The sequence below is a fragment of the Carlito syrichta genome, unplaced genomic scaffold (assembly GCF_000164805.1).
Source record: "Carlito syrichta isolate Samal-C Ts95f unplaced genomic scaffold, Tarsius_syrichta-2.0.1 Scaffold313978, whole genome shotgun sequence".
NCBI lineage: Eukaryota > Metazoa > Chordata > Mammalia > Primates > Tarsiidae > Carlito > Carlito syrichta.
In genome coordinates this window covers 229,954-255,270 of record NW_007258074.1, presented here as the reverse complement: position 1 = coordinate 255,270, position 25,317 = coordinate 229,954, and the positions used below count along the sequence as shown (strand labels likewise).

At 38.3% G+C, this 25,317-nt stretch overlaps 1 protein-coding gene across 3 annotated transcripts in view; it reads left to right on the top strand.

Annotated features, from left to right (window-relative positions):
* NF1 (neurofibromin 1) overlaps nt 1-25,317 on the top strand; it is a 200,159-nt gene that overhangs the window by 58,353 nt on the left and 116,489 nt on the right. For all 3 annotated transcript variants that reach the window (XM_021718895.1, XM_021718894.1, XM_021718893.1), the window contains 15 exons: nt 921-1,044; nt 2,725-2,880; nt 4,701-4,950; nt 5,488-5,561; nt 5,756-5,839; nt 7,742-8,182; nt 8,568-8,707; nt 8,993-9,115; nt 9,562-9,645; nt 10,987-11,103; nt 11,700-11,881; nt 11,986-12,197; nt 15,607-15,768; nt 15,911-16,014; nt 24,905-25,040. In XM_021718895.1, coding sequence (XP_021574570.1) covers nt 921-1,044; nt 2,725-2,880; nt 4,701-4,950; nt 5,488-5,561; nt 5,756-5,839; nt 7,742-8,182; nt 8,568-8,707; nt 8,993-9,115; nt 9,562-9,645; nt 10,987-11,103; nt 11,700-11,881; nt 11,986-12,197; nt 15,607-15,768; nt 15,911-16,014; nt 24,905-25,040 — 2,389 coding nt within the window. The remainder of the gene's footprint in view (nt 1-920; nt 1,045-2,724; nt 2,881-4,700; nt 4,951-5,487; nt 5,562-5,755; nt 5,840-7,741; nt 8,183-8,567; nt 8,708-8,992; nt 9,116-9,561; nt 9,646-10,986; nt 11,104-11,699; nt 11,882-11,985; nt 12,198-15,606; nt 15,769-15,910; nt 16,015-24,904; nt 25,041-25,317) is intronic.

Here is a 25,317-nt window from a genome sequence, read left to right as displayed (position 1 = left end):
CAGTAGTGATATCATGTGAATCACGTTATTTAAAATTTTTCTGCTTACTGCATTAAAAAGTAAAAAGAAACAGGTAAAGTTAATTTTAATAATGTTTTATTTTACCCAGTATATATACACATATGTATGTATATACATATATAACTAGAATATTATAATTTCAATATGTAATCAATATAGAAGTTATTAATGAGCTATTTTGTATTTTTTTAATAAAGTCTTCAAAGTTTGGTATGTGTTTTATACTTATAGCACGTCTCAGTCTGGACAAGCCGCATTTAAGGTGCTCAATAGCCGTGCGTGGCTAGCTAGTGGCTACTATGTCAGACAGTGCAGCTATAGAGTAGGGATCAGGAAACCTGTTCTCTAAAGGGCCAGATAGTAAATATTTTAGGCTTAGTAGGTCATACAGTTTCTGTCATAACTATTGAGTTCTGCTTTAGAAGCATGAAAACAACCCTAGACAATATATGAATAAATGGGTGTGACTGTGGTCCACTAAAACTTTATTTGAAATAGCAAACGGTGGGCTGGATTTGGCCTGCAGGTGGTAATTTGCAGATCTCTGCTCTAGAGCACTCAGTTTATAAACAGTCTCTGCTGTGCACGTGGTTTATCATTTCTTCTTATGTCCACTGCAAGGATGGGATCTATGGATGAAACTCTGGAAGTTTGATGAAACACAAGGGACTTATAAGTACTTGCTTTTTTTCCTGTAACTTGTAGACTTACTTCCTTTGATTATGGTACTATTAACACTTTGATAACTGTTTCTCTAAAACAAACCCTACAATGGAAACTCAGCTTCTCTAAACTTGAATAAATCCACTGTGAGATAATTCCTTTCTTATTTACTGATGTTATCTGTGTTACGTTATTTATTGATGATATTGGTAACAATGAACTTTATGTTACTACAGCTCACAAATGCTTTTTTACATCTGCAAGAAATTAACTACCCATCAAATGCTTAGTAGCACAGAAATTCTCAAGTGGTTACGAGAAATTTTGATCTGCAGGAATAAATTTCTTCTTAAAAATAAGGTAAGCAAAATGACATCTTTACAAATGGAAGAATATTTGGAATGGTGATGGGGAGAGATTAAGGAAGTGTCTATTAGCCGAGTTACGCTCTACTTCAGCTTCTTCCTTCTCCCAAGGTTCTTAAAGGGAAACGTGTGCAGAGGAGAGTGGCTGACAAATCAGCATGTTAAAAATTATTCTGGGGCTTTGGCCTTAAAACCACAATGTTGATCAATTCTAGGTGAGTTAAGCAGGTCTCTATGGGATAGGCCATGGGGGCTGCTGTAACCAAAGTAGACTAAAGAATGTATTCTATCTCTACTCTCAAATTCATCTATGACTTGGATCTCATGGCTAGGGTGGTCCAGAGAGTGTTATCTATCAAAAAGCTAAAGGGAAGAGGTTGAGGGTCCTCAATCTAGGTTTATTTATATTCCTTCCATTAAGATTTCACCTCTTGGCCGGGCTTGGTGGCTCAGCCTCCCAAATCCTAGTGCTTTGGGAGGCCGAGGTGAATGGATTGCCTGAGCCCATGGGTTCGAGACCCGCCTGGGCAACTTGGCAAGACCTCATGTCCACAATAAATCAAAAATTAGCCAGACGTGATAGTACGTGCCTGTAGTTCTGGCTACTTGGAAGACTGAGGCGGAGTCCAGCAGGTAGAGGCTGCGGTGGCTGGGAGCATGCCACTGCACTCCAGTCGGGGTGACGGAGTGAGACTCCAACTCAAAAAAAAAAAAAAAAAAAATTTCATCTCTTGAAAATATCAGAAGATTTCTTCCATGGGATGGAGTCAAATTTTTGGATTCTGAACTATTGAAACATGGTGAAGCTGTGGGGGTTAGAAAAGAGCCTTAAATTTCTTTTAACATATGGTCTCTATAATTAATCAATTTAAGAATTCCTCTGTTATGATAGTTTTAGGAGTACTTGATTTAATGAGTTTTTTTCTAGCCCTAGAATTATAGCTGTGAGAAATCTTAAATATATGAAACTCATATGCTTTTCAGTACCATATAGCTTATTAAAGTGTCTCTTTTTAGAAGTAGACTAATGATAAGGTGGATTTATTTATGTCTGGCTTATTTTGGTATGTCAATATAATGATATTTGGCGTTATTCCAGAGCTAAGGGAAGAGATTAGACTATGGACTTTGATGTCTTTGCCTACAGTATAATCTCCAGAGTGCAAGCATCAGTAATCCAGTAATGAATTGTTATCTGATCAACAGAGTTGCACTTTTGACATATTTGGCGTATATGTGTATATACCAGTGTTAGTTACTGGTTCAGAAGAACTTAATCTTTAAAAAGTCAATTTCCATTTTTCCCGACGTGGCACAGGATAAGAACTTATGGGAGAAAATCTTTGCCATTGAGATTTCAAATGTAATTTACATACAGTAGATTTATGTTGTTGATGTTTTGCTTGTATCCATATTAGGATTAATTTACATTTGTAGAATCTGTTGTTTCTGATGATTTGGAGAGAGGAAAATTTAGATGAGTTTAAAAGATAGTGAATAAACACACTGTCCATCCTAATGTGATTCTAATTAATGTTCCTCTAGGTATTGCTTAGGGAGTGAGAGAGGAGGGGTTTTCCAAGATATAGTCTCCATAGGAAGACAACTCACATTAAGTGTTTTTTGTTCTTGACTGTCAGTGCTTTGGTAGAGCTTATTTATTTCCTTTTTCTAGCAGGCAGATAGAAGTTCCTGTCATTTCCTCTTCGGGTTAGGGTGTGATGTTTCTTCCAGTGCAAATACCAGTCAAATGTCCATGGATCATGAAGAATTAGTACGTACCTGTACTCCTGGAACTTCCCTCCGGAAGGGAAAAGGAAACTCCTCCATGGTAAGCTGCTGCTTTTGTAATTTTCCTGTATCATCATCTCTGCTCTATTTTTTTCTGAATGAACCTTGATAAATTTCAACTAGATAATACAGTGTAACAGATAAAAAATGCTTAGAGTCTAGTTCTGTCACTGCTCTTTGTGGGACCTTGGGCAAGTTCTTGATATCCTTGTGCCTTGGTTTCTTAACTTTAAAATGGGAATAATATTTGTACCCTAGATTTATTGTGAGAATTAAAGGAAATTATGTGTAAATAGCACTTGATGCTTACAGGCTTTAACTGGTAACTATATCATAAATCTCCATCCCATAAGAAAGACAATTCAAGGGGTTGGCAGTAGCCAGAAACTGCTAGGTACATAACATCAAATAAGGGTACCTGATCTCAAATCAGGCAAAGTAGGGACCAGAGGGAGGCCCATACTTTACCTGTAGTACGATGACCACTTGTATTACGTAATCCTGAATTGTACCCTGCATCTTTAAAATAAAAATTTAGAAAAAAAAAAGAAAGGTCATTCATACCCCAGAAGTTTAGAAGTTCTACCAACTAACAAAGGTAAAATTTACTGGGATAAAAACAAAGGGTACAAATTTACTAACTAATAAAGGTACAGATTTACTGAACACAGTGGCTCACAACTGTAATTCCAGCTCTTTGGGAAACTGAGGCAGGAGGATTGCTTGACGTCAGGAGTTCAAGATCAGTCTGGGCAACATAGCAAGACCTTGTCTTTATAAAAATTAAAAAAAAAAATTAGTTGAGTCGGGCACAGTGGCTCAAGCCTGTGATCCTAGCACTTTGGGAGGCTGAGACGAGAGGATTGCCTGAGTCCAGGGGTTCGAGACCAGCCTGGGAAACCTGATGAGACCTCGTATCTACAGTAAAGCAAAAAATTAGCCATGTGTGGTGGCACACACTTGTATTTCCAGTTACTTGGAAAATGAGGTGGAAGGATTACCTGAGCCCAGCAGGTCTTGGCTGCAGTGGCTGTGAGTATGCCATTGCACTCCAGCGTGGGTGACAGAGTGAGACTCAGACTCAAAAAAAAAAAAAATTAGCTGGGCATAGTGGTGCATGCCTCTAGTCCTCGCTGCTTGGAAGGATCACTTGAGCCCAGGAATTTGAGACTGCAGTAAGCTGTGATCACATGACTGCACTCCAACCTGGGCAACAGAGTGAGACCCTGTCCCTTTTTATCTCTAATTTTTAGTATTACCTGCTGTTGAGGGGGGAAGAAAAACAACTAAGCAATGCGATATTTGTCTGCTTTATCTGCAGAATATGCATTTGTTTTGTAAATTGGTTTCTCCATTCATCTTTGGGGAATATGTAATTTTAGAATCCAGTCTACCTGTACAGCAGTATTTAGTTCTTATTTCTGTCCTTATCTCAGTCAATGCTGTAGTGTACTTATTTTATTTCTTCCCTATAGTAAGTGGATAGAGTTTCCTGTTACTTCCTCTTCCTTTGTCATTTACAGTTGACTGAGAAGTACATGTTTTTTCTGCAGTAGATTTATGTTGTAGCATTTTATTTGTCCATGTTAGACTTAATTTACATTTCTGGAATCTGGGGTAGGATAATACTTATTTGATTTGAATTTGGACAGATAGTAGCATTATATGGGTCCAAATAATCTGATTTCTCATTTAGACAAAATATTTTGGGGTTTGAAAAATCCCTATCACGATTAAAGGGGGAAGCGCTTGTGAGTTATTACATACTGATATATGTGGCACACAGTTTATTACATTGTTGGGTTTTATAAATAAAATGACCTAAATTTCAAATATATGCCTCCCACCCCTGACTCCCAGGACAGTGCAGCAGGATGCGGTGGAGCCCCGCCAATATGCCGACAAGCCCAGACCAAGCTGGAAGTGGCCCTGTACATGTTTCTGTGGAGCCCTGACACAGAAGCTGTTTTGGTTGCCATGTCCTGTTTCCGCCACCTCTGTGAGGAAGCAGATATCCGGTGTGGGGTGGATGAAGTGTCGGTGCACAACTTCCTGCCCAACTATAACACGTTCATGGAGTTTGCCTCTGTCAGTAATATGATGTCAACAGGTAAATGTGGATAATGATTTTTTTTTTTCTAAACTCACTCTGCCTCAAATCACCTGATATCTGATTGTGTTAGGAACATAAGACTGTATTTCATGTTACTCCGTTGTACGTTTATGGGGCAAATTCAAGTAGCTTATTTGAAATCCTTCTCTGAACAAGGTAGGGTGGAAATAAATAACATTTGAAATAAATTGTTAGTCTCTCACTGAGTTTTTAATATACATTTTAAAAATAACGGGCAGTTTAGGTTACTATCAGTTTTAGATTATGTAATTTCCTCTGCTTGAGTTGTGTATGATGACACTTTAAGCACATTGGCATGTTTTGAGTAGATTATAAATAAGAATAGCTATTTTATGCTGTGGACATTGTGGAGTCAAAGAGAAACACCTTTCCTGTGAGGCTGGTAAAAGGAAGTTTTTGGCTCTGTCATTTGAAGCATTTGTTCTACTCTGCATACTCTGCCTTTTGAGTGGGGCTCCATGGGCAAGCAGGACTCCAAGCATAGTAACTCGATTTGCTGTTGTTTTTGTTTAGGAAGAGCAGCACTTCAGAAAAGAGTGATGGCACTGCTGAGGCGCATCGAGCATCCCACTGCGGGAAACACTGAGGTATGCACGTAGCAACAGAAGCTTCCATCACCCCGCCCCCCAGATCCCACCCCCAGTTTTAGAAGCCCCTTATTACAGGTGTATGATCAGCAATACCTTTTAAAGCAAATCTGAGTTTGAAACTTGACTGGTACTGATGAAGTTTTAGCTCTAGACTTAAAGTTGTTTTTAAGTGATAATTGCCTTCATTTTAGGCTTGGGAAGATACACATGCAAAATGGGAGCAAGCTACAAAACTAATCCTTAACTATCCAAAAGCCAAAATGGAAGATGGCCAGGTATGTTTGTGAAGTTGATATTTGTCTATTAATTGATCTACTTAACATACTTAATCTGTGTGAGTCATTCTTAGAATAATAAGTATATAGTTGTCTTAAGACTTATATTTAGTCATGGTTCAGCTAGACCAGCACGGTCTAATATGGTAGTCACTAGCTACATGTGCCTATTTAAATTAGATTTTAACTTAATTAAATTCAATTACAATTTAGTTTCTCAGTTATATAGTAGCTACGTTTCCAGTACCCGTTAGCCACCCATTAGTCACACATATTGGACAGCAGAGATACAGTGTTGTCCAATATGTCATGGCAGAAATTTCAGGCACCTTTGCTAGAGAGCATTCATGGTAGAAACCATTCCTTTATCCTCTTTCTTGCTCTTTCTTCTTTCAACAGGGTATTTCACAGAATTTTCAGAAAAGGAGTAACAGACAAGAAAAATAAATTGAAATGGAAACAGTTCATTTTGCTATTTTGTTAGGTATTCTTTTTTTTTTTTTGAATTGGAGTCTCACTCCGTCACCCAGACTGGAGTGCAGTGGCTGCTCACGGCCACTGCAGCCTCAACCTGCTGGGCTCTGGCGATCCTTCCACCTCAGCCTTCCGAGTAGCCGGAATTACAGGCATGTGCTACCACGCCTGGCTGATTTTTTGATTTGTTGTAGAGATGAGGTCTTGCTAAGTTGCCCAGGCAGGTCTCGAACCTGCGGGCTCAGGCAATCTACTCACCTCAGCCTCCCAAAGCGCGGGATGACAGGCTGAGTCACTGAGCCCAGTTTGTTAGGTATTCTAATTAAGGACTCTGGTGGGCAGCATATTGAACCCATGGATTAAATGAAATTTTAAAATTTGGACATTTCCTTCATCAACTACTGTCAGCTATATCATTTCACCCACCAACTGTTAGTATCAACTGTATTAACGATTAATTTAGAAATTAACCATCAGTTATTTGTGTATTTGATTTGTAATACCCATATTGCTTTCATTATTAGGTATTTTAGAAAAACTGGTTATTCCTCCCTTGCTTTTTTTCTTTCATACTTAATTAGAACAAGAAAGACATTATATATGTGTGTATGTGTATATATGTATATTAAGGTAACGACAATGTTCTAAAATTGATTGTGGTAATGATTGGACAACTCGGTGAGTATACTAAAAACAGTCACTGAATTGGACACTTTCAATGGTGAATTGTATGCCTAATCTGTGAAGCAAAATTGTGTACCTAATCTCATGTTTGGAGAGGACATGTAGCTTAGAATGAAAGCTTTGGTGGGAGTGAAAAGCTTTTTGGTTGTTTGCTTAATTGATATACAACTCACATATACATATATTGACATATAATTCACCCACTGAAAGTGTCCAATTCAGTGACTATTTTTAGTATACTCAGAGTTGTACAACCATCACCACAGTCAATGTTAGAACGTTGTCATTACCTAAAAAACAAACAAACCCATACTCTTTACCTATCTCTGTCCCTAACACCCCATTTTCCCACCTCTCTGCCTTCTACCCCTCAGCCCTAGGCAACCACTAATCTACTTTCTGTCTGTAGATTTGCCTCTTCTGGACATTTTCTATAAATGGAATTATAGAGTATTTAGGCTTTTGTGACTGGTTTCTTTCACTTAGCATAATGTTTTCAAGGCTCATCCATGTGAATCAAAGCTTTTAAAAAGAAATTTGATGCTCTGGGTTGATTATATTATTCTAGCTATGACAAAAATATATCAGTAGCTCCTTAAAAATGTATATGGTAATTTCATATTTTGATTTTTAAGATGTAAAAAATGTACTTTTGTCATGGAAGAAATGTTGAATAAAGAGTAATTTGTCAAGATAAACTAATTAAGGTTGAATTCATGCTTTGCATAAAAATTTTGTGTTTAGGCTGCTGAAAGCCTTCACAAGACTATTGTTAAGAGGCGAATGTCCCATGTGAGTGGAGGAGGATCCATAGATCTATCTGACACAGACTCCCTGCAGGAATGGATCAACATGACTGGCTTCCTTTGTGCCCTTGGGGGAGTGTGCCTGCAGCAGAGAAGCAATTCTGGCTTGGCAACCTATAGCCCACCCATGGGTCCAGTCAGTGAGCGTAAGGGTTCCATGATTTCTGTGATGTCCTCCGAGGGAAATGCAGATACGCCTGTCAGCAAATTTATGGATCGACTGTTATCTTTAATGGTGTGCAACCATGAGAAAGTAGGACTTCAAATACGGACTAATGTTAAAGATCTGGTGGGTCTAGAATTGAGTCCTGCTCTTTATCCAATGCTCTTTAACAAATTGAAGAATACCATCAGCAAATTTTTTGACTCCCAGGGACAGGTAAAGTGATGTTGTCTTTTTTTTTCACTCTTCCCTGTAATTATAGTGACTTGTTTGAAATAGTGAAGACTTTTTCTTTCACATTATTTAAATTACATACTGGCATGAATATTTACTAACAGTTTTTTTTAAATAGCCAAGAAATTGCAGAAAGAAGAGTTATCTAATGTAGGGATTAGATTGCTTCTTAGAAACTCTTGTGTGTGAGTGTGCTGGGGGTATGAATGCCTTGTGTATGAATATGAATGTCTGTGTGTCTCTATGGGCTTGTTTTGCTATGTCTGTGGATGCATTTCTGTGCGTGTATATTTAGATCAGTCAGTTTCATCTCTCCATAGTCTGTGCACTGATGGCAGATCACTGTTGTATTTTGTTCTTTGTGTAGGTCTTGTTGACTGATACCAATACTCAATTTGTAGAGCAAACCATAGCTATAATGAAGAACTTACTAGATAATCCTACTGAAGGCAGCTCTGAACATCTGGGGCAAGCTAGCATTGAAACAATGATGTTAAATCTGGTCAGGTAAGCGTTCTACTGAAAAGTAGCAAAAACTTATTCTAAGAGATACCAAAATATTGCTTACACATTGATATTGGTAGTAATTGATGAAATAATTTGCCATTCATTTCTTTACTGTGCACAAAACAGAGTGTGACAGTAAGGTAACCAGAAGTTGTATATATTCCTATAAAATAAAAATCTTATTATTTCTGAAGTTATAGTTAGTTAATTTTACTTAGCAACTATGAATGCCTTTTCTTTTGTCTATATCTGGTAATTTAAAAAAATATTTCTATACCTTAATAGATATGTTCGTGTACTTGGGAACATGGTTCATGCAATTCAAATAAAAACGAAATTGTGTCAGTTAGTTGAAGTAATGATGGCAAGGAGAGATGACCTCTCATTTTGTCAAGAGATGAAATTCAGGTGAGTTCTCAGAAGAGGAAAGTAGGGTCTTGTAAATCTTAATTTGTTAAATGGAGAACAGAAAAATGTAAGAATCTGGTTATGGGGGGAAAAGAGGAAGTGGAAAGGGAACACTTTACATGTTTGTTTTTCTCTGCATGTCTTCTCAGATTTTAAAACTTGGTGCCAATTTCTAAAATTGTGCTATGCTGAGTTAATAGTTTGATTCTGGTTTAAAACCGATATTATAATTTGGGGCCATTGTGGAGGATCAGCATCCAAATTGCTCGTGTTTGTGCCCCTCTGATTTTTACATCTGAGCAGAATCTCTCTTATAAAGTTGTTGTGTCACCATTATTTGGCAAATTATTTGTACCATTAAAAAAAATCTTGTGTGACTAAAGGTGTGTGTGTGTGTGGCTTTAAGAAAATTGTTTGTTATTTCTCTTTTCTCCATCATTCTGTAGAAATAAGATGGTAGAATACCTGACAGACTGGGTTATGGGAACATCAAACCAAGCAGCAGATGATGATGTAAAATGTCTTACAAGGTAAAAAAGAAAAAAAGAGATCGATCTTTAAGTATTAGCAGTTTTTACTCTAAGCATTACAGCTACAGTATAGCTATTGTATACATATTTTATGTGTTTTATGTTTTTTTAAATGCTAAGCTTTTGCATTTGAAATACATAAAGATATAAATCTTTGTAATTTCTTAAACAGACTTTCAGTTAAAAACAAATGTGAACCAGGCGCAGTAGTTTATGCCTGTAATCCCAGCACTTTGGGAGTCAGAGACGAGAGGTTTGCCCGAGTCGAGGGTTTTGAGACCAGCCTGGACAAATTGGCAAGGCTTCATCTCTACAACAGATAAAAAAAAATTAGCCTAGCCTAGTGGCACAGGCTTGTGGTTCCAGCTACTTGGAAGGCTGAGGCAGAAGGATCGCCTAAGCCCACCAGGTCAAGATTGCGGTGGCCATGAGCATACCACTGTACTCCAGCCTGGGTGACGGAGTGAGACTCTAACTCAAAACAAAACAAAAAACAAATGTGAGAAAATGTTATGTTTGGGAAGTTAGTGTAGTTAATTTTGGAAGAATAGTCTGCAGTTAAATAGGGAAAGATATAAAGCCTTGAATTGTATTTATTTATGATTAGATAAATAAAGATGTTATTTAAGGAACTTAATTGTGTTGAGTCTAAGAAGTAACTGCTTTCCTGATTCAAGTACTTGAGACAGAAAAGGAATTGTGTAAGTTTGCTATAATGATAAATACTTACTGACACATATCGGAAAGTGATTAAATACTGTGACTATAACCATTTATCTTTCTTTGGGCAGGCTGTTTTGATAGTATAGTCTCTTGGTATTTGTGGGGGGTTGGTTCCAGGGCCGCCCTTACATATGCATAACCTCCATATGCTTTTAATTATGTTTAGATTATCTATAAAACCTAATACAATGTAAATGCTGTGTAAATAGTTGTTGTACCATATAGTTTAGGGAATAATGACAAGGAAAAAAATCTGAACAAATTCAGTACAGCTGCATCTGTCTATTTTCTTTCCCCAAATATTTTCAATCTGTGGTTGGTTGAACCATGGATATAGAACTCACTGATATGGAGGGCCAACTGTACATACTTTTGACTTAAAGGAGTCATTTTGCCAAGATTACTTTGTAGATTGTTATTATCATCTTCTCCCCAATTTGAAATGCTTTTGCATTCTGGGATCTGCATGTTAACTTGTATTAAAATTGTGCTAATAATTTGTTTAATTAAATAGGTAGTTCCTAAAATCTGTTTCTGTTAGTAAGAGGTTTATTTGAGGGGAAGGTGGAATGAAGCAACCTGGAAGATTTATTGTCTGTAAATTTTTTTCTTCTTCAGAGATTTGGACCAGGCAAGCATGGAAGCAGTAGTTTCACTCCTAGCAGGTCTCCCGCTGCAGCCTGAGGAAGGGGATGGTGTGGAATTGATGGAAGCCAAGTCACAGCTGTTTCTTAAGTAAATTTCAGTCATCAAAAACACAAAGTGGAAAACAAAAAAAAGCCCCACAAGTAATAAAACAAAGCAAGTGTAACCAAAGTGCCAAATGATTGTATTTAGAAAATGAACTTAATTGCTTTGGTATTATGGCCTTTGGCTGCTGTCTCATAAAATATACCACACTTGTGAAGAAACAGTTCCCATGGTAGAACTAGGACTAGAAAACAGCTGTTTTGTAGTTTTTAAAGAAAATAATGTGATCAGTAAGTTTTTACTTGTAAAAAAGCCTGGATTGCTTCGTTAAGTCATTTAAAATGACATTATTCAAACTTTTTGAACCACTAATTTTATATGCTAAACATTAAAAGTGACACATTTGCTAGGAATCATTGCATCTATTTGTTTTTTATGTTATGAAATGTGTACTGGGCTTTGTCAGAATAAAATCTGATCCAGCACCACCTACTTCATAATGGGCCTCCCTGACTGATTATCCCAAAGAGGAGAGAAGCAGATAACCCAGAGCCACTCATACGACACATGTGATTATTTTGAAATGTCTGGTTAGTTGATGTCGCCTTCACTATGTAAAGATCAGTTTTTTTATTTCTCAGATACTTCACATTATTTATGAACCTTTTGAATGACTGTAGTGAAGTTGAAGATGAAAATGCACAGACAGGTGGCAGGAAACGTGGCATGTCTCGGAGGCTGGCATCACTGAGACACTGTACAGTCCTTGCAATGTCAAACTTACTCAATGCCAATGTGGACAGTGGCCTCATGCACTCCATAGGTGAGATATAGAAATATAAAACCTAGAGAATTGGCATATAAGACAAGTAAAAATTACTTGGGCAAGGCCATTTTAGTAAATCTGCATCTATTTGTTCATATCAGGTTTAGGTTACCACAAGGATCTCCAGACAAGAGCTACATTTATGGAAGTTCTGACAAAAATCCTTCAACAAGGCACAGAATTTGACACACTTGCAGAAACGGTGTTGGCAGATCGGTTTGAGAGACTGGTGGAATTGGTCACCATGATGGGTGATCAGGGAGAGCTCCCTATAGCGATGGCTCTGGCCAATGTAGTTCCTTGTTCTCAGTGGGTAAGTATATTGAATAAGTGGGCAAGAGAGCCTGACATGGAGCACATGCTTCCAAATATACTGAATAGATTGATAAAATTTTAGAGCTGAAAGAAACTTCAAATATTTAGTTAAGTGATTTTTAGCTGTGGAGAAGTGGTTGGCACTCCTAGCCCTGATTAGTATTCTGTGTCATTTTACCCCACTGAAAAATAACCTTCAAACACTGATTAAAAGAAAACTAAAAACCACTGATCTGGTTCAGTGTCTTCATATATTAGATAAGGAGATTAGATTAAACCTGATTTTAGTTAGTTGTTGTAACACTAGAATTGGAATCCATGATTTGTGCTGTTTACTACTTCCAGTTTGCTATTCTTCTTTATATAATGTCTTTTTTTTTTTTTTTTTTTTTTAATGGAGTCTCACTCTGTTGCCCAGGCTGGAGTGCAGTGGCACACTCATGGGCGCTGCAGCCTCAACTTGCTGGGCTCAGGCTATCCTTCTACATCAGCTGTCCAAGTAGCTGGAACTACAGACACGTGCCACCATGCCCAGCTAATTTTTTGATTTATTGTAGAGATGAGGTCTCACCAACTTGCCCAGGCTGATCTTGAGCCCATGGGCTCAGGCAATCCTCTCACCTCAGCCTCCCAAAGAGCTAGGATTATAGGTGTGGGCCACTGTGCCTGGCCTAGAATGTCTTATGTTTTATTTAGACACACTATTCCATTTGCATTAAAAATGTGATATTGCTTGTTTTAAACACTGAAGTTGTAATATGGCTATTTGACTTTGTTCTTAATTTAATGAAAAATGTTCCTAAAATCACATCATTCTTTATACTATATGCTAAGACTTTGAGAAGGGTTGTTGTCACTTTTCAATGTCAAAAAGCCAGTTGGCTTATAGTATACTAAAAATTATTTTAGTTATAGTGAGTTATAACTAACAAGGTCATCTGTCATTGTCTGTAGATTTGTTTCTGCTTAAAAGCTATAGAACCGTATTTCTTTTTTCTTTTTTTTTTTTAATTGGAGTCTCACTCTGTCACCCAGGCTGGACTGCAGTGACGCACTCATGGCCACTGCAGCCTTGACCTACTGTGCTTAGGCAATCCTTCCGCCTCAACCTTCCAAGTTGCTGGAACTACAGGCGTGTGCCACCATGCCCGACTAGTTTTTTAATTTGTTGTAGAGATGAAGTCTTGCCAGGTTGACCAGGTTGGTCTTGAACCCATGGGCTCAGGCAATCTTCTCACCTCGGCCCTCCCAAAGCACAGGGATTGTAGGCGTGAGCCACTGCACCTGGCACTGTGCCTGTACTTAAAATAAAATTCAAACTGCTTATCCTGGCCTACAAGGCTTTACCCAATCAGGGCTCTGCCATATCTCTAACATTCTATACCATTTCACTTCTTGGGCACCAAAGTTGAGTCATACTGGCTGCCTTTTTGTTCCTCATACGTGCCAGGTTTGTTTGTCTTAAGAGTTCCCTTGCTGCTGCTGCTGCTGCCGCCACCGTCTGAAATGCTTCCCTTCTGGTAATTTATTTTGGTAAGAATATTTAGCATGAGATCTACCCTCTTAACAGGGTTTTTTGGTTTTTTGAGTTGGGGTCCCATTCTGTTGCCCAGACTGGAGTGCGGTGGTATAATCAGGATCACAACTCAACACAGCCTGACCTCCTGGGCTCATGTGATCCTTCCACCTCAGCCACCTGAGTAGCTGGGACTACAGATGTGTGCCACCATGCCCGGCTAATTTTTTTAATTTACTTTTTTTTTCTCTCGCCCCTGGGCTCAGGCAGTCCTCTCGCCTTGGCTTCCCAAAGTGCTGGGATTACAGGCTTGAGCCACCGTGCCTGACCAGTAATTTTCTTAATAGAAAAAGAATCAGTTAAGTCAAACAAGTTTTAATTCATTTAGTTTTATATTAAGTGACTTTATTTTGAGAAGGAATTTTATGTTGGGCCGGATGCTGGGCATGATGGCTCACACCTGTAATCCCAGCACTTTGGGAGGGGAAAGAGGGAGAATCTCTTGAGCCAGGAGTTCAAGACCAGCCTAGGCAATATAACGAGACCTCATCTCTACCAAAAAAAAATTAGCTGGGTGTGGTGGTACATGCCTGTAGCCCCACTTCTTAGGAGTCTGAGACTGGAGGATCCCTTGAGTCTAGGAGGTTGAGGTTTCAGGGAGCCAGGATAGAGTGATACCCTGTCTCAAAAGTAAAGAAATAGAACTGTATCTAAAATATAGCAAAGCATAAGATAAAAACTTTTATTCTATTTTGTAAATACATCTTTAAATTGTTACTAAAGTTTTCAGAATTTGTAGTAGGAAGGATTGGAGTGGGAAAAAACACAACACAGTAATCTGAAAATCGTTTCTATTGTCTAACTAAATCCTCTAATAATTTTACTTGACTTCATAATGAAAGATAGAGTTTTTATATCTAATCAAATATGTATGTATATATATTTGAGAGTAGAGCACAATATTGAGTCTTTGTAATTCTTTGGCTTCTACATTATTTGGGGTTAGAATTTTTTAAGCTTTTTTCTTTACTCAAATATTAGATTATTGTAATCTTGGGATCAAGCAGGAGTTGGAGATCCATGGGCCGTGATCCTGGCCTTTGTAGTTACTGCTTGAGGACCAGGGCATCTTTTTACATCTACTCTGTTGTTGCTAGATTTCTTCTCAGCATGTAATTAAGCAGTGTTTTACTATTGTTAAATCATTTTTCTTGAGTGTACCCCAAACTTCTTTACTCTAGGGAATTGTTAGAGTTGTCATTTATGTAATAGGTGGGAATGTTAGCTCCCATCCCCAAGCCCCTAGGTTTGTATATAAACCAGGTTGATTTCTGAGTTTTGAATGCTCGGTTCCTTTTCTTCCTGACTTCTTGAACATCTTAAGTCCTTCCATTTTGTTATGTCTCTGCCTAGTCTGTGCTTACCATTCTCTGAGTTCTCCTGATGGAGAAGAGAGTAGAGCTCTTCTGGTCCCCAGTCTTATTTCTGCTCAGTGATTTTCAAAGGAAATGATCTGAACAAAGCTTGTGCAGATCAAACTAAACTCTTTGCTGTCATTTTCTATTTCTGGTCTCTGATTTTGTGTTATAATTTGAGCTGAATCCTGGAGATTTTTTTCTCCTGGTAAAACCCAGGGCTCTCTTACTTTCCCCAGTTATTCAATCCTTTAGAATTAGCAGTGATTGTAGATATTATATATAAACAGTCATCCATTGTAGAACATGCACACAGTTAAATCTCAGGGGAAATATTAATCAGTCGCCATTCACCTTAATTTAGCAAGTGGTTGTGAACTTTTGATTTAGTTTTTTGCTACTCTTCAGCTTCCTGCTTAAGAAAAAAAAATGGGATTGTTTGCAATAATCTGATTTTTTGTTGTTGTTGTTCTCAGGATGAATTAGCTCGAGTTCTGGTTACCCTGTTTGATTCTCGGCACTTACTTTACCAACTGCTCTGGAACATGTTTTCTAAAGAAGTAGAATTGGCAGACTCCATGCAGACTCTCTTCCGAGGCAACAGTTTAGCCAGTAAAATAATGACGTTCTGTTTCAAGGTTTGTATCATTCATTGTGTGTGTGTGTTTCCTGAGGTATGTCAAGTAATGATTATGTACAGAATATGCTGAACTGATTGTCTTTCCTTAATGCAAAACACATGGAAAGACATAATAAATTTCTACTTGTGCATTTCTTTAGGTTTATGGTGCTACCTACCTACAAAAACTTCTGGATCCTTTATTACGAATTGTGATCACATCCTCTGATTGGCAACATGTTAGCTTTGAAGTGGATCCTACCAGGTTTGTCATCTTTTCTCATGAAGCTGCTCTCCATTTGTTCACTAATACTGCAGAAGTGAAGGCCCTCATAATTTCTCCCCATAATTCTCCCCCTCCCATAGGTCCCTGTCTTGTGATGATTCTTAAAATTAGCTTTTTTTTTTTGAGTCAGGGTCTCACTCTCACTCAGGCTGGAGGGCAGTGGCTTGATCACGGCTCACCACAGCTTCAACCTCCTGGGCTCATGTGATCCTTCCACCCTCAGCCTCCCTAGTAGCTGAGACTACAGGCACATCACCTGGCTAATTTTTCTATTTTTTGTAGAGACAAGGTCTTGCTGTGTTGCCTAGGCTGGTCTCGGACTCCTGGGCTCAAGCAATCCTCCCACCTTGGCCTCCCAAGGTATTGGGATTATATGTGTGAACTACTGTATCCGGTCATAAAATTAGCTTTTAATTATAAAAATTATACACAGAGACATTTTTCTTTAAAACATTTTACAGATATCATAAGGGTATCTTTTTTTGTTTTTGCCTTAGATCCAGACAGACTGAATAAGGATTTGACTACCACCTCCAGACCATTACTGGTTTAGTTTGTTCTTCTTTTTTTCCATGCATATGCATGCACATATATAGTAATGTGCTGTATAAAAATGTTTCTGTCAACAACTGTCTGAATATATATAAGGAAGTCCTTTAAGGTTATAACACTGTATTTTTATCGTACCATTTCTATGTTTAGATATATTTAGACACACAGATACTTACCATTGTGTTGCAAGTGCCTACAGTACTCAGACGGTAACATGCTGTACAGGTTTGTACCTAGGAGCAATAGGCTATACCATCTAGCCTAGGTGTGTAGTGGGCCCTACCATCTAGCTTTGTGTAAGTACACTCTATGATTTTCACGTAACAACAAAATCATCTAAGGACGTATTTCTCAATGTATTGCCATTGTTAAATGACATGATTGCATGTAATTATAAAAAATGTATATTGTAATATAATGCTTAATATAAATGGTACCATAATATATACATGGTTTTTCCATTTAATTTTCCTTAACTTAACCATATGTCTTAGATCTTTCTATGTCTATAAAGATTAGATACAATCTTCGTGTGTGTACAAAGATTACTATTCCTTTAAACTGCTAAATAACACTTGATAGTTTGGCTATATCATAATTTATTTAGTTGATACCATAACCTCTTGACTTCTGCAGTAACTTTCTAATTATTGTCCCAGTGTTGTCTTTTTGTTTTCAGGTCGTTTGGCTATAGGAATTGCTTTTCTAAAACATATATATTATGTCACTTTGCTTCTTAGAAACCGTCAATGGTTGCCCATTGACAGCAAGGTAAAGTGCTGAATCCCCTGCCTTGTATTCTGGCTGTAATCTGCCTTCACCTCTTAAGTACATTGGTACTTAATGTACACTATACTTTAAGTACCAATGAAATATACACGTTACAAATTTTTTAAATGATTTGGCATATGGGATTCATTAGAAGGAGATGCCAAATAAATATCCCTTCTCCCTGTCCAACTTCAAAACCAAGAAGGAGTAGGAGATGAAGGGAGGCACCCACAAATCATGTATGACCCTAATCGCTAATAAAAATGATTGGAGAATGTGGCTTTAGATGCTGTTTGCAAATAGGTTTGCTAGTACTTCACCGTGAAGTAGCCTTGTCTACCTCATCTATTGCACAGCTGGGTGACTACAAGCTCACCCCTTACAAGCACTCACAATCTTTTTACCACACATGGAAAGCTGGCCAGAATCTATCTTCTCTGCAGGCAGACATATTTAGATTTGAGAGAATAGCACTGAGCTGAACTTGCTTGATTCTTTTTCTCTAATTCCTCCTGCTATAATGTGGAGTGACTTAGGAGAAGGTAAGGAGGCCAACAGGTAATGCAGGATACAGTTTAAAGCACCATCTGCCGGGCTCGGTGGCTCGGCCTGTAATCCCAGTGCTTTGGGAGGCCGAGGTGAGTGGATTGCCTGAGCACGTGGGTTTGAGACCCGCCTGGGCAACTTGGTGAGACCTCATCTCTACAATAAATCAAAAATTAGCACGCCTGTAGTTCCAGCTACTAGGAAGGCTGAGGTGGAAGGATCGCCAGAGCCCAGCAGGTCGAAGCTGCAATGGCCGGGAGCATGCCACTGCACTCCAGTCTGAGTGACAGAGTGAGACTCCAATTCAAAAAAACAAACAAAAAACAACAACAAAAACCCCCATCTGTGTGAAGCTTTCTCTGCCTGTCACCAGGCAGTACCCATATGTGCACTACATGTGAACAAAGAAATCATCTTTTTCCTTGCTTTACAGCACCTTTGTAACACTTAATTGTGATGATTTATTTATTTATTTTTTGAGTTGGAATCTCAGTCTGTCGCCTAGACTGGAGTGCGGTGGCATGCTCCCGGCCACCGCAGCCTCGACCTGCTGGGCTCCGGCTATCCTTCTGCCTCAACCTTCCAAGTAGCTGGAACTACAGGCGCGCATTACTATGCCCGGCTAATTTTTTGATTTATTGTAGAGATGAGGTCTCACCAAGTTGCCCAGGCGGGTCTTGAACCTGTGGGCTCAGGCAATCCACTCACCCCAGTCTCCCAAAGCGTGGGATTACAGGCTGAGCCACTGAGCCCAGCTTGTGATGATTTATTTTATGACTTTATCTCCCCTCTAAACTATTGACTCTTATACATTTTAAACATCTTTATATCCTTCCATGAGTATTTAGCATGGTATCTAGCATATAGTTAACATTTTATAAATATTTGTTGAATGAATTTTAACCAATCATCTTATGCTTGCTTTTCTTCTAAGATACATGTTAGTATTCTCCTGTCTTTCCATAAGGACCTTAAGGTTATTTTTACTTTTAAATTCACAGCTTCTTAATGATTGTTCTTCCTAAATAATGATTATTTAACAACTATGCATCAGTTGGTATTTTTGGCTCTGCCTTTGCTGAAGCATCAACTGATTTTTTAATCAAAACTCTAGCACTAGATTAGCCAATTTTTGTTAAAAATAGTTAAATAGCTATAGTTTAAAACTTGAAAGCAATATTATTTTAAAGTCCTCTTGTATTTTGTTAGCATTAGACACTTTCACTTTCTTTTTGACAGTTTCTCATATCTACTTTTTTGTGTGTGGCAGTTTTCAAGTATATGTACATTACAGTATAATCACCATGTTGGATAATTGATCTCCAGAACTGCTCATCCTAACTGTAATTTTGTACCCTTTGACCAATGTAGAAATGCTGTAGATTTGTGTGTGTTGATTTTTGTATCCTGCAACTTTACTGAATCTGTTTATTAAGCAATTACTTAGTAGGAGAATGAACTAACTGCCTAAAAGAAATCTACTATACCCACATCTTTAAAATTAAAAAAAAGAAATCTACTATACTAAGTGTTGTGATGCAGATAAAAGAACTAGATGGCAAGCAGTATATTTCAGTTGCTTAAAATCAGACTGAGACTCGCTCTAACATGTAAAGAGCTTAAAAGTCAACATTCTCATGTTTCTAAGAAAAAAGCTAAAAAACCTGAAAATCAGCAACTCTTAGATCCATCAGAGAATTGAGGTCACAGGGCAAGGCACCACCCCAAAACTGGAGAGACAGTAAATATAGAGTCACAGCTTATCAGGAGAAGCTGCTGGAAATAGTAACTGGTAGGAAAGCAGAGATCATAATTGATGAATTGCTGGAGGCTGAGTGTGCTGTAGCTAGAGAGTTAAAACTCCTGGGAGCCCAGTCTGAGAGGACCCCCACACCTTTGTGAGATTTACTTACAGAAGCCTTGCAGGCTCTCATGGTGAAAAATCCCCTTATGGTTTAGGTAGGGAGAGGGAAAAGTAACAACTGAATTTTAAAGTATTTCCATAATGTTCTGCTGTCCCTAATAAAGTCGTGCCCTCAAGAGAAATTATGACCATAGCCTTATCTGACCTGGAGGATGGGTGGTTAGCTACCTTCAGCCCCCATTAGCCTTTCTGTCTCATATAAAGAGGATTAAAAAAGACTAACAAACTCTTCTGAAGGTCACAGCTTAGGAAATTTGGCCCAGTAAAACAATGGAGATATAATCAGATTATAGGGTACTTTCCTTCCCCATTATCCCAATCAACAGGGCTCTAGTATATTAGCAGTGGATTACAGTTGAGAAAACTGCAACATAGAGACTCTAAGAAGTTTCTAAGGAAACTCAAAGACAACAAGGGAGACAAAAACCAGGATAGTAGAGGAAATGGACATCTACAGCTACAACAGATATTAAACATAACCTAACTTCTAGTCAGATTAGCATAATGCTGTCTACTAAAGTCCTATTTACCTCAGTTTCTATTACCTAATACGTCTTGCTGACGTTCAACAAAAAAATTACAAGGCATGTTAACAATCAGTCTGAGAGACTAAGCAAGAATCAGAACCAGATTCAAATGTGGCAGAAATTTTGGAACTATCAGGCTGGGGTTTAAAATAACTATGATTAATATGTTAAGGGCTCTAATGGAAAAAGTGAACAACATGTAGGAACAGATGGGTAATGTAATCAGAAGCATGGAAACTCTAAGAAACTTCCAAGGAAAATGCTAGAAATGAAAACACTGTAATGGAATGAACAAATGCCTTTGGGCTCATCAGTAGTCTGGACACAACTGAGAAATGAATCAGTGAACTTGAAGATATATCAATAGAAAACTTTCCCAACTGAAATACAAGAAAAAGCCGGGCTCGGTGGCTCAACCTATAATACCGTGTTTTGGCAGGCTGAGGTAAGAGGATTGCCTGAGCCTGCGGGTTCGAGACCTGCCTGGGCAACTTGGCGAGCCCTCATCTCTACAATAAATCAAAAAAATTTGCCGGGTGTGGTAGCGCGCACCTGTAGTTCCAGCTACTTGGAAGGCTGAGGTGGAAGGATCGCCGGAGCCCAGCAGGTCGTTGACTGCAGTGGCCAGGAGCAGCCACTGCACTCCAGTCTGGGTGACAGAGTGAGACTCCAACTCAAAAAAAAAAAAAAGGCAAGAAAAAAATAAATGAAACTAAAAATACATCTTCTCAAAACTGGTGGGATGTAATGAAAGCAGTTGCTTAGAGGGAGACTTTTAGCATTAAATGTATATATTAGAAAATGTAAAATATCTAAAATCAATTATCTAAGCACTCACCTTAGAAAACTAGAGAAAAAAGAGCAATACCTAAAGCAAGCAAGAGGAAAGAAATTTAAAAATAGAGCAGAAATCAATAAAATTAAAAATAGGAAAACAATAGAGAAAAAAATATAATGAAACCCAAAGCTGGTTCTTTGAAAATCAAACTGAGGGGAAAATGTTGTATGCATGAGTACTTAAATGATTGAACACAAAGCTTTATTTTAAATCAGAATTAGCAGAATAACCAACAAGTTGCCATTGGCAAGTGGAAGGCGAAAGAGCGCTGTGGCTGGAAGGGTTAGAGTTAGAGAGAAACCTGAAACCGACTGCAGTGTCCCTACTGCTATACTGACTCAAAAAAAAAAAAAAGTTTCACAAAGTAGACAAAAGAATTGTCAAGGTTTCTAGGAATCTCTTTGAGCCTTGTTAATTTTTTTTTTTGGGTTGGGTTCTCATTCTGTCGCTCAGGCTGGAGTGCGGTGGCATGATCCCAAAGGTCATGCTTCACGGCAGCCTTGTAACTTCCTGGGCTCAGGCGATCCTTCCACCTCAGCATCCTGAGTAGCTGGGACTATAGGTTTGCGCCACGACGACTGGCTATTTTTTTGTAGAGATGAGTTTTCACTATGTTGCTGGTCTCAAACTCCTGGGTTCAAACCATCTGCTTGCCTCAGCCTTCCAAAATGCTGGGATTACAGGCATGAGCCACTGTACCCAGCCAAGAAGTTGTTCATCTTTTCTTTCATATTCCATAACTTCTAGGTACTTCATATCTAAAATTTGAGTTACTACAGTTGTGCTTCTTAACTGTTCTGTCTGCATACATTCCCTATATATATGTTTATACCAATTTCTTTTCAGTTATTCCCAACAACCACCAGCGATGTTGAATTTATGTCTGTCTCTGCTTTGCTGTTTTATCTTTTATATCGGTAAAGGAAAAAACAAACTTCCTTTCTCTCTACTCACACTCAACACTCAACGGTCTCCAAATGTGTGGGTGTTGTTTCCCCACACGTCCCAAGTAATTCTCCAGTGGATACCAACCAGGTGTCTTATGATTCAGTTCCATTTTGACGCTGTCTATCTGGAGATAGCCTCAGATCCCACAGGCTAAATAAGGGCTCAGTCCCATAGACTTGCTTCCACTTCAGATGCCAGTTGCAAGCCCCAGGTTGTAACCTGTATTCTGACCAACCAAGTATAAACTAGTGTTCCCATGACCCCCACCTTGGGTTAGTTTAATTTACTAGAACAACCCGCAGAACTCAGGGAGATACTTTGCTTATGTTTACCTACTTACTGTAAATGATATTACAAAGGATACAGGTGATCAGCTAGACGAAAAAGATGCATAGGGCAAGGCCTAGGGGAGAAGGCTTGGCATTTCCTTTGCCCTCTCTAGGCACATTCCCTCCAGGTGCCTCTACGTTTTCAGTAGCCTGGAGGCTCTTCAAACCTTGTCCCTTTGGGCTTTTATGGAGGTTTCATTCCATAGGCATGAGTGATGAAATCATTGGTCATTGGTGGTAAGCTCAACCCTCAACCTTCCTCTTCTCCCCCAGAGGCTGGGGAGTAGGACTGAAAGTCTCAACCCTCCTGGAATCATACCTTAGTCTTTCTGGTGAACAGTTGCCATCCTGAATCTCTAGGGCCCCTAACCACCACTAGCCATTTCATTATCATACAAAAGATACTTCTTATCACTTCCAGGAACCAGGGGCAGAGACTAAATATATATTTATCACAATATTGAATTATTTCATTCATTACTTAGTGTGGAATTTCTGGTGTATGCATCTTTCCCCTCTTTGAAAAGGTCAAAGGGTAATTATTGTTGAATCCTTAGCACATGGCACTAAGATGATAAATAGTAGGTGTGTAATAAATGTTTATTAAATTGAACTGAGTACCTGCCCTGCCTACTTTCTGTTTCTGAAATATCTTTATTCTGCCTATTCAAATTCTATGCCTCCTTTAGAACTCACCTGTTTCATGAAATCTTTCCTGTCTTGCAGTTCATACTAATTTCTGAACTCTTCCTGTATTCATATGTACCATACAGTGATCTGCAAGGAAGCTAGAGTGATGATATTAATGTCCAAAGCATTTATGTAATATGTAAATTAGTATAGAAATAGAAAATTACTAGTTAAGATATTGAAGACAAGTATTTATTTAATACTTGATTTGATAAGGTGCTGTGCCTAGTGTTTAAGGGGACAAAAGTGAATACTTCCTTCAAGGAGCTTACAGCTTAACAGGGGAGAATAGGACATAGTCCAGTAGCGTGTTTCATAAGGGATGTATTTTGAGAGTTCAGATTAGGCCAATTAGGGAGTAAAGCTTTATGGGTTTGATAACCATTGGGTGAAATTTAAACCCTATGGCCTAGGCATTATTATTCCTGTCTTATTGATGAGAAGAAAATGAGACCCAGAGAATTTAAATTTTGTGACCAAGATCATAATGGTCAATAACTGATAGAGCTGAAATGTAAACCTAGTAAGTCTGCCTTCAGAATCTCTTCCTCTAATCACAACATCACCTTAGATGGCATACTGATTAGATTCAGGGTGTACTAAAGCAGAGCAGGAAGAAGTGACATCAGAGACAGCCTGAATGATGTGCTTCAGAGAGTAGTGGTGCCTTTATTACGAGGCACATGCTAAGACATAAGAGGAAGAGGAAAATTCAATTAATTGGGGGCATGCTGAGTTTTAGGGACAGTGCTGGGGGAACATCTAGAAGGAATGTCAGACTGGATACGAAATGCAGTTCAAAACAGGAAACCTCAATGGCCACAAAATATATAAACGTATGTCTAACCTTACTAGGAACGTGGAAATAGATGTTAAAAACATGAGATGCCCTTTCCTGCCTACTAAATTTGTGAAAATGCAGGGGAATAAAAATTCTTATACACTACTGGTTGTAGAGCTATTTGGCAATATCTAATAAAGTTAAATTTGCATATGCTCAATGAGTCAGAAATTTCATTTTCAGGTAGCTGCCTTAGAGAAACTCATATATGCAAGAATGTTCATTGCAATGGTATCTATAAAAGTGAAAAAATTTAAATGTCCATTAATAGGAGAACCGATAAATCATGGTATATAATACAATGGATTATTATGCAGTAAAGTGAATGAACTATATCTTCATGTATCACATGGGTAAATCTCAGAAACATAATGTAGAGTAAAAGGTAAAAGTTGCATTTTGTTACGATTGATGAAAATTTTAAAAACTCACACCATTTATAGCATTCATGTATATTCATTTTTTTCATGTGGGCATTACATATACAGAGGAATGTGACTTGGAAGAATATCTGCTATTCTTGTTTTATCTATCCCTTTTTTGCTCCGGTATTTTGAAGCAGATCCCAGAGATCATTTTTCCAACAGATACAGACTTTATACACATTCCCCAAGTATCCCCACACCAATAAAATTAATCATAATCCCTAATAATATCTAAGACTAATGTTGTATTAAATTTTTTTCATTTGTCTCAAAGTTGTTTTTTAAATAGTTGTTTAAATCAAGATCCCAGCAAAATCCAAACATTGCATTTAACTGAATGTCTGTAAAAGAGTCTCTTTTAAGGGGTGATGTATGTTTTAAACAGAAGTGTTATAATTTTACTTTTCCCACGCTTGATCTTAGCCAAAAGTCCAAGAAGCGATATATAATTTTCCTTTTCCTTTTTTTTTTTAAATAGGTTAGAGCCGTCAGAGAGCCTTGAGGAAAACCAGCGGAACCTCCTTCAAATGACTGACAAGTTCTTCCAGGCCATTATCAGTTCCTCCTCAGAATTCCCCCCTCAGCTTCGAAGTGTGTGCCACTGTTTATACCAGGTATGCTTAAAGTTAAGATTACCATTCGTAATACAAAGCTAAATTCAGAAGAATGTCTTATTTATCAAAGAGGGCTTTAACTGCTGATATTAGGTGGTTGACTATAATATTGAATCGGTGTGGATGAATAATTAAGAAACATTAAGAATTGTTCACAACCGGGCTCGGTGGCTCAGCCTGCAATCCCACGCCTTTGGGTGGCTGAGGTAAGTGGATTGCCTGAGCCCGCGGGTTCGAGACCCGCCTGGGCAGCGAGACCTCATCTCTACAATAAATC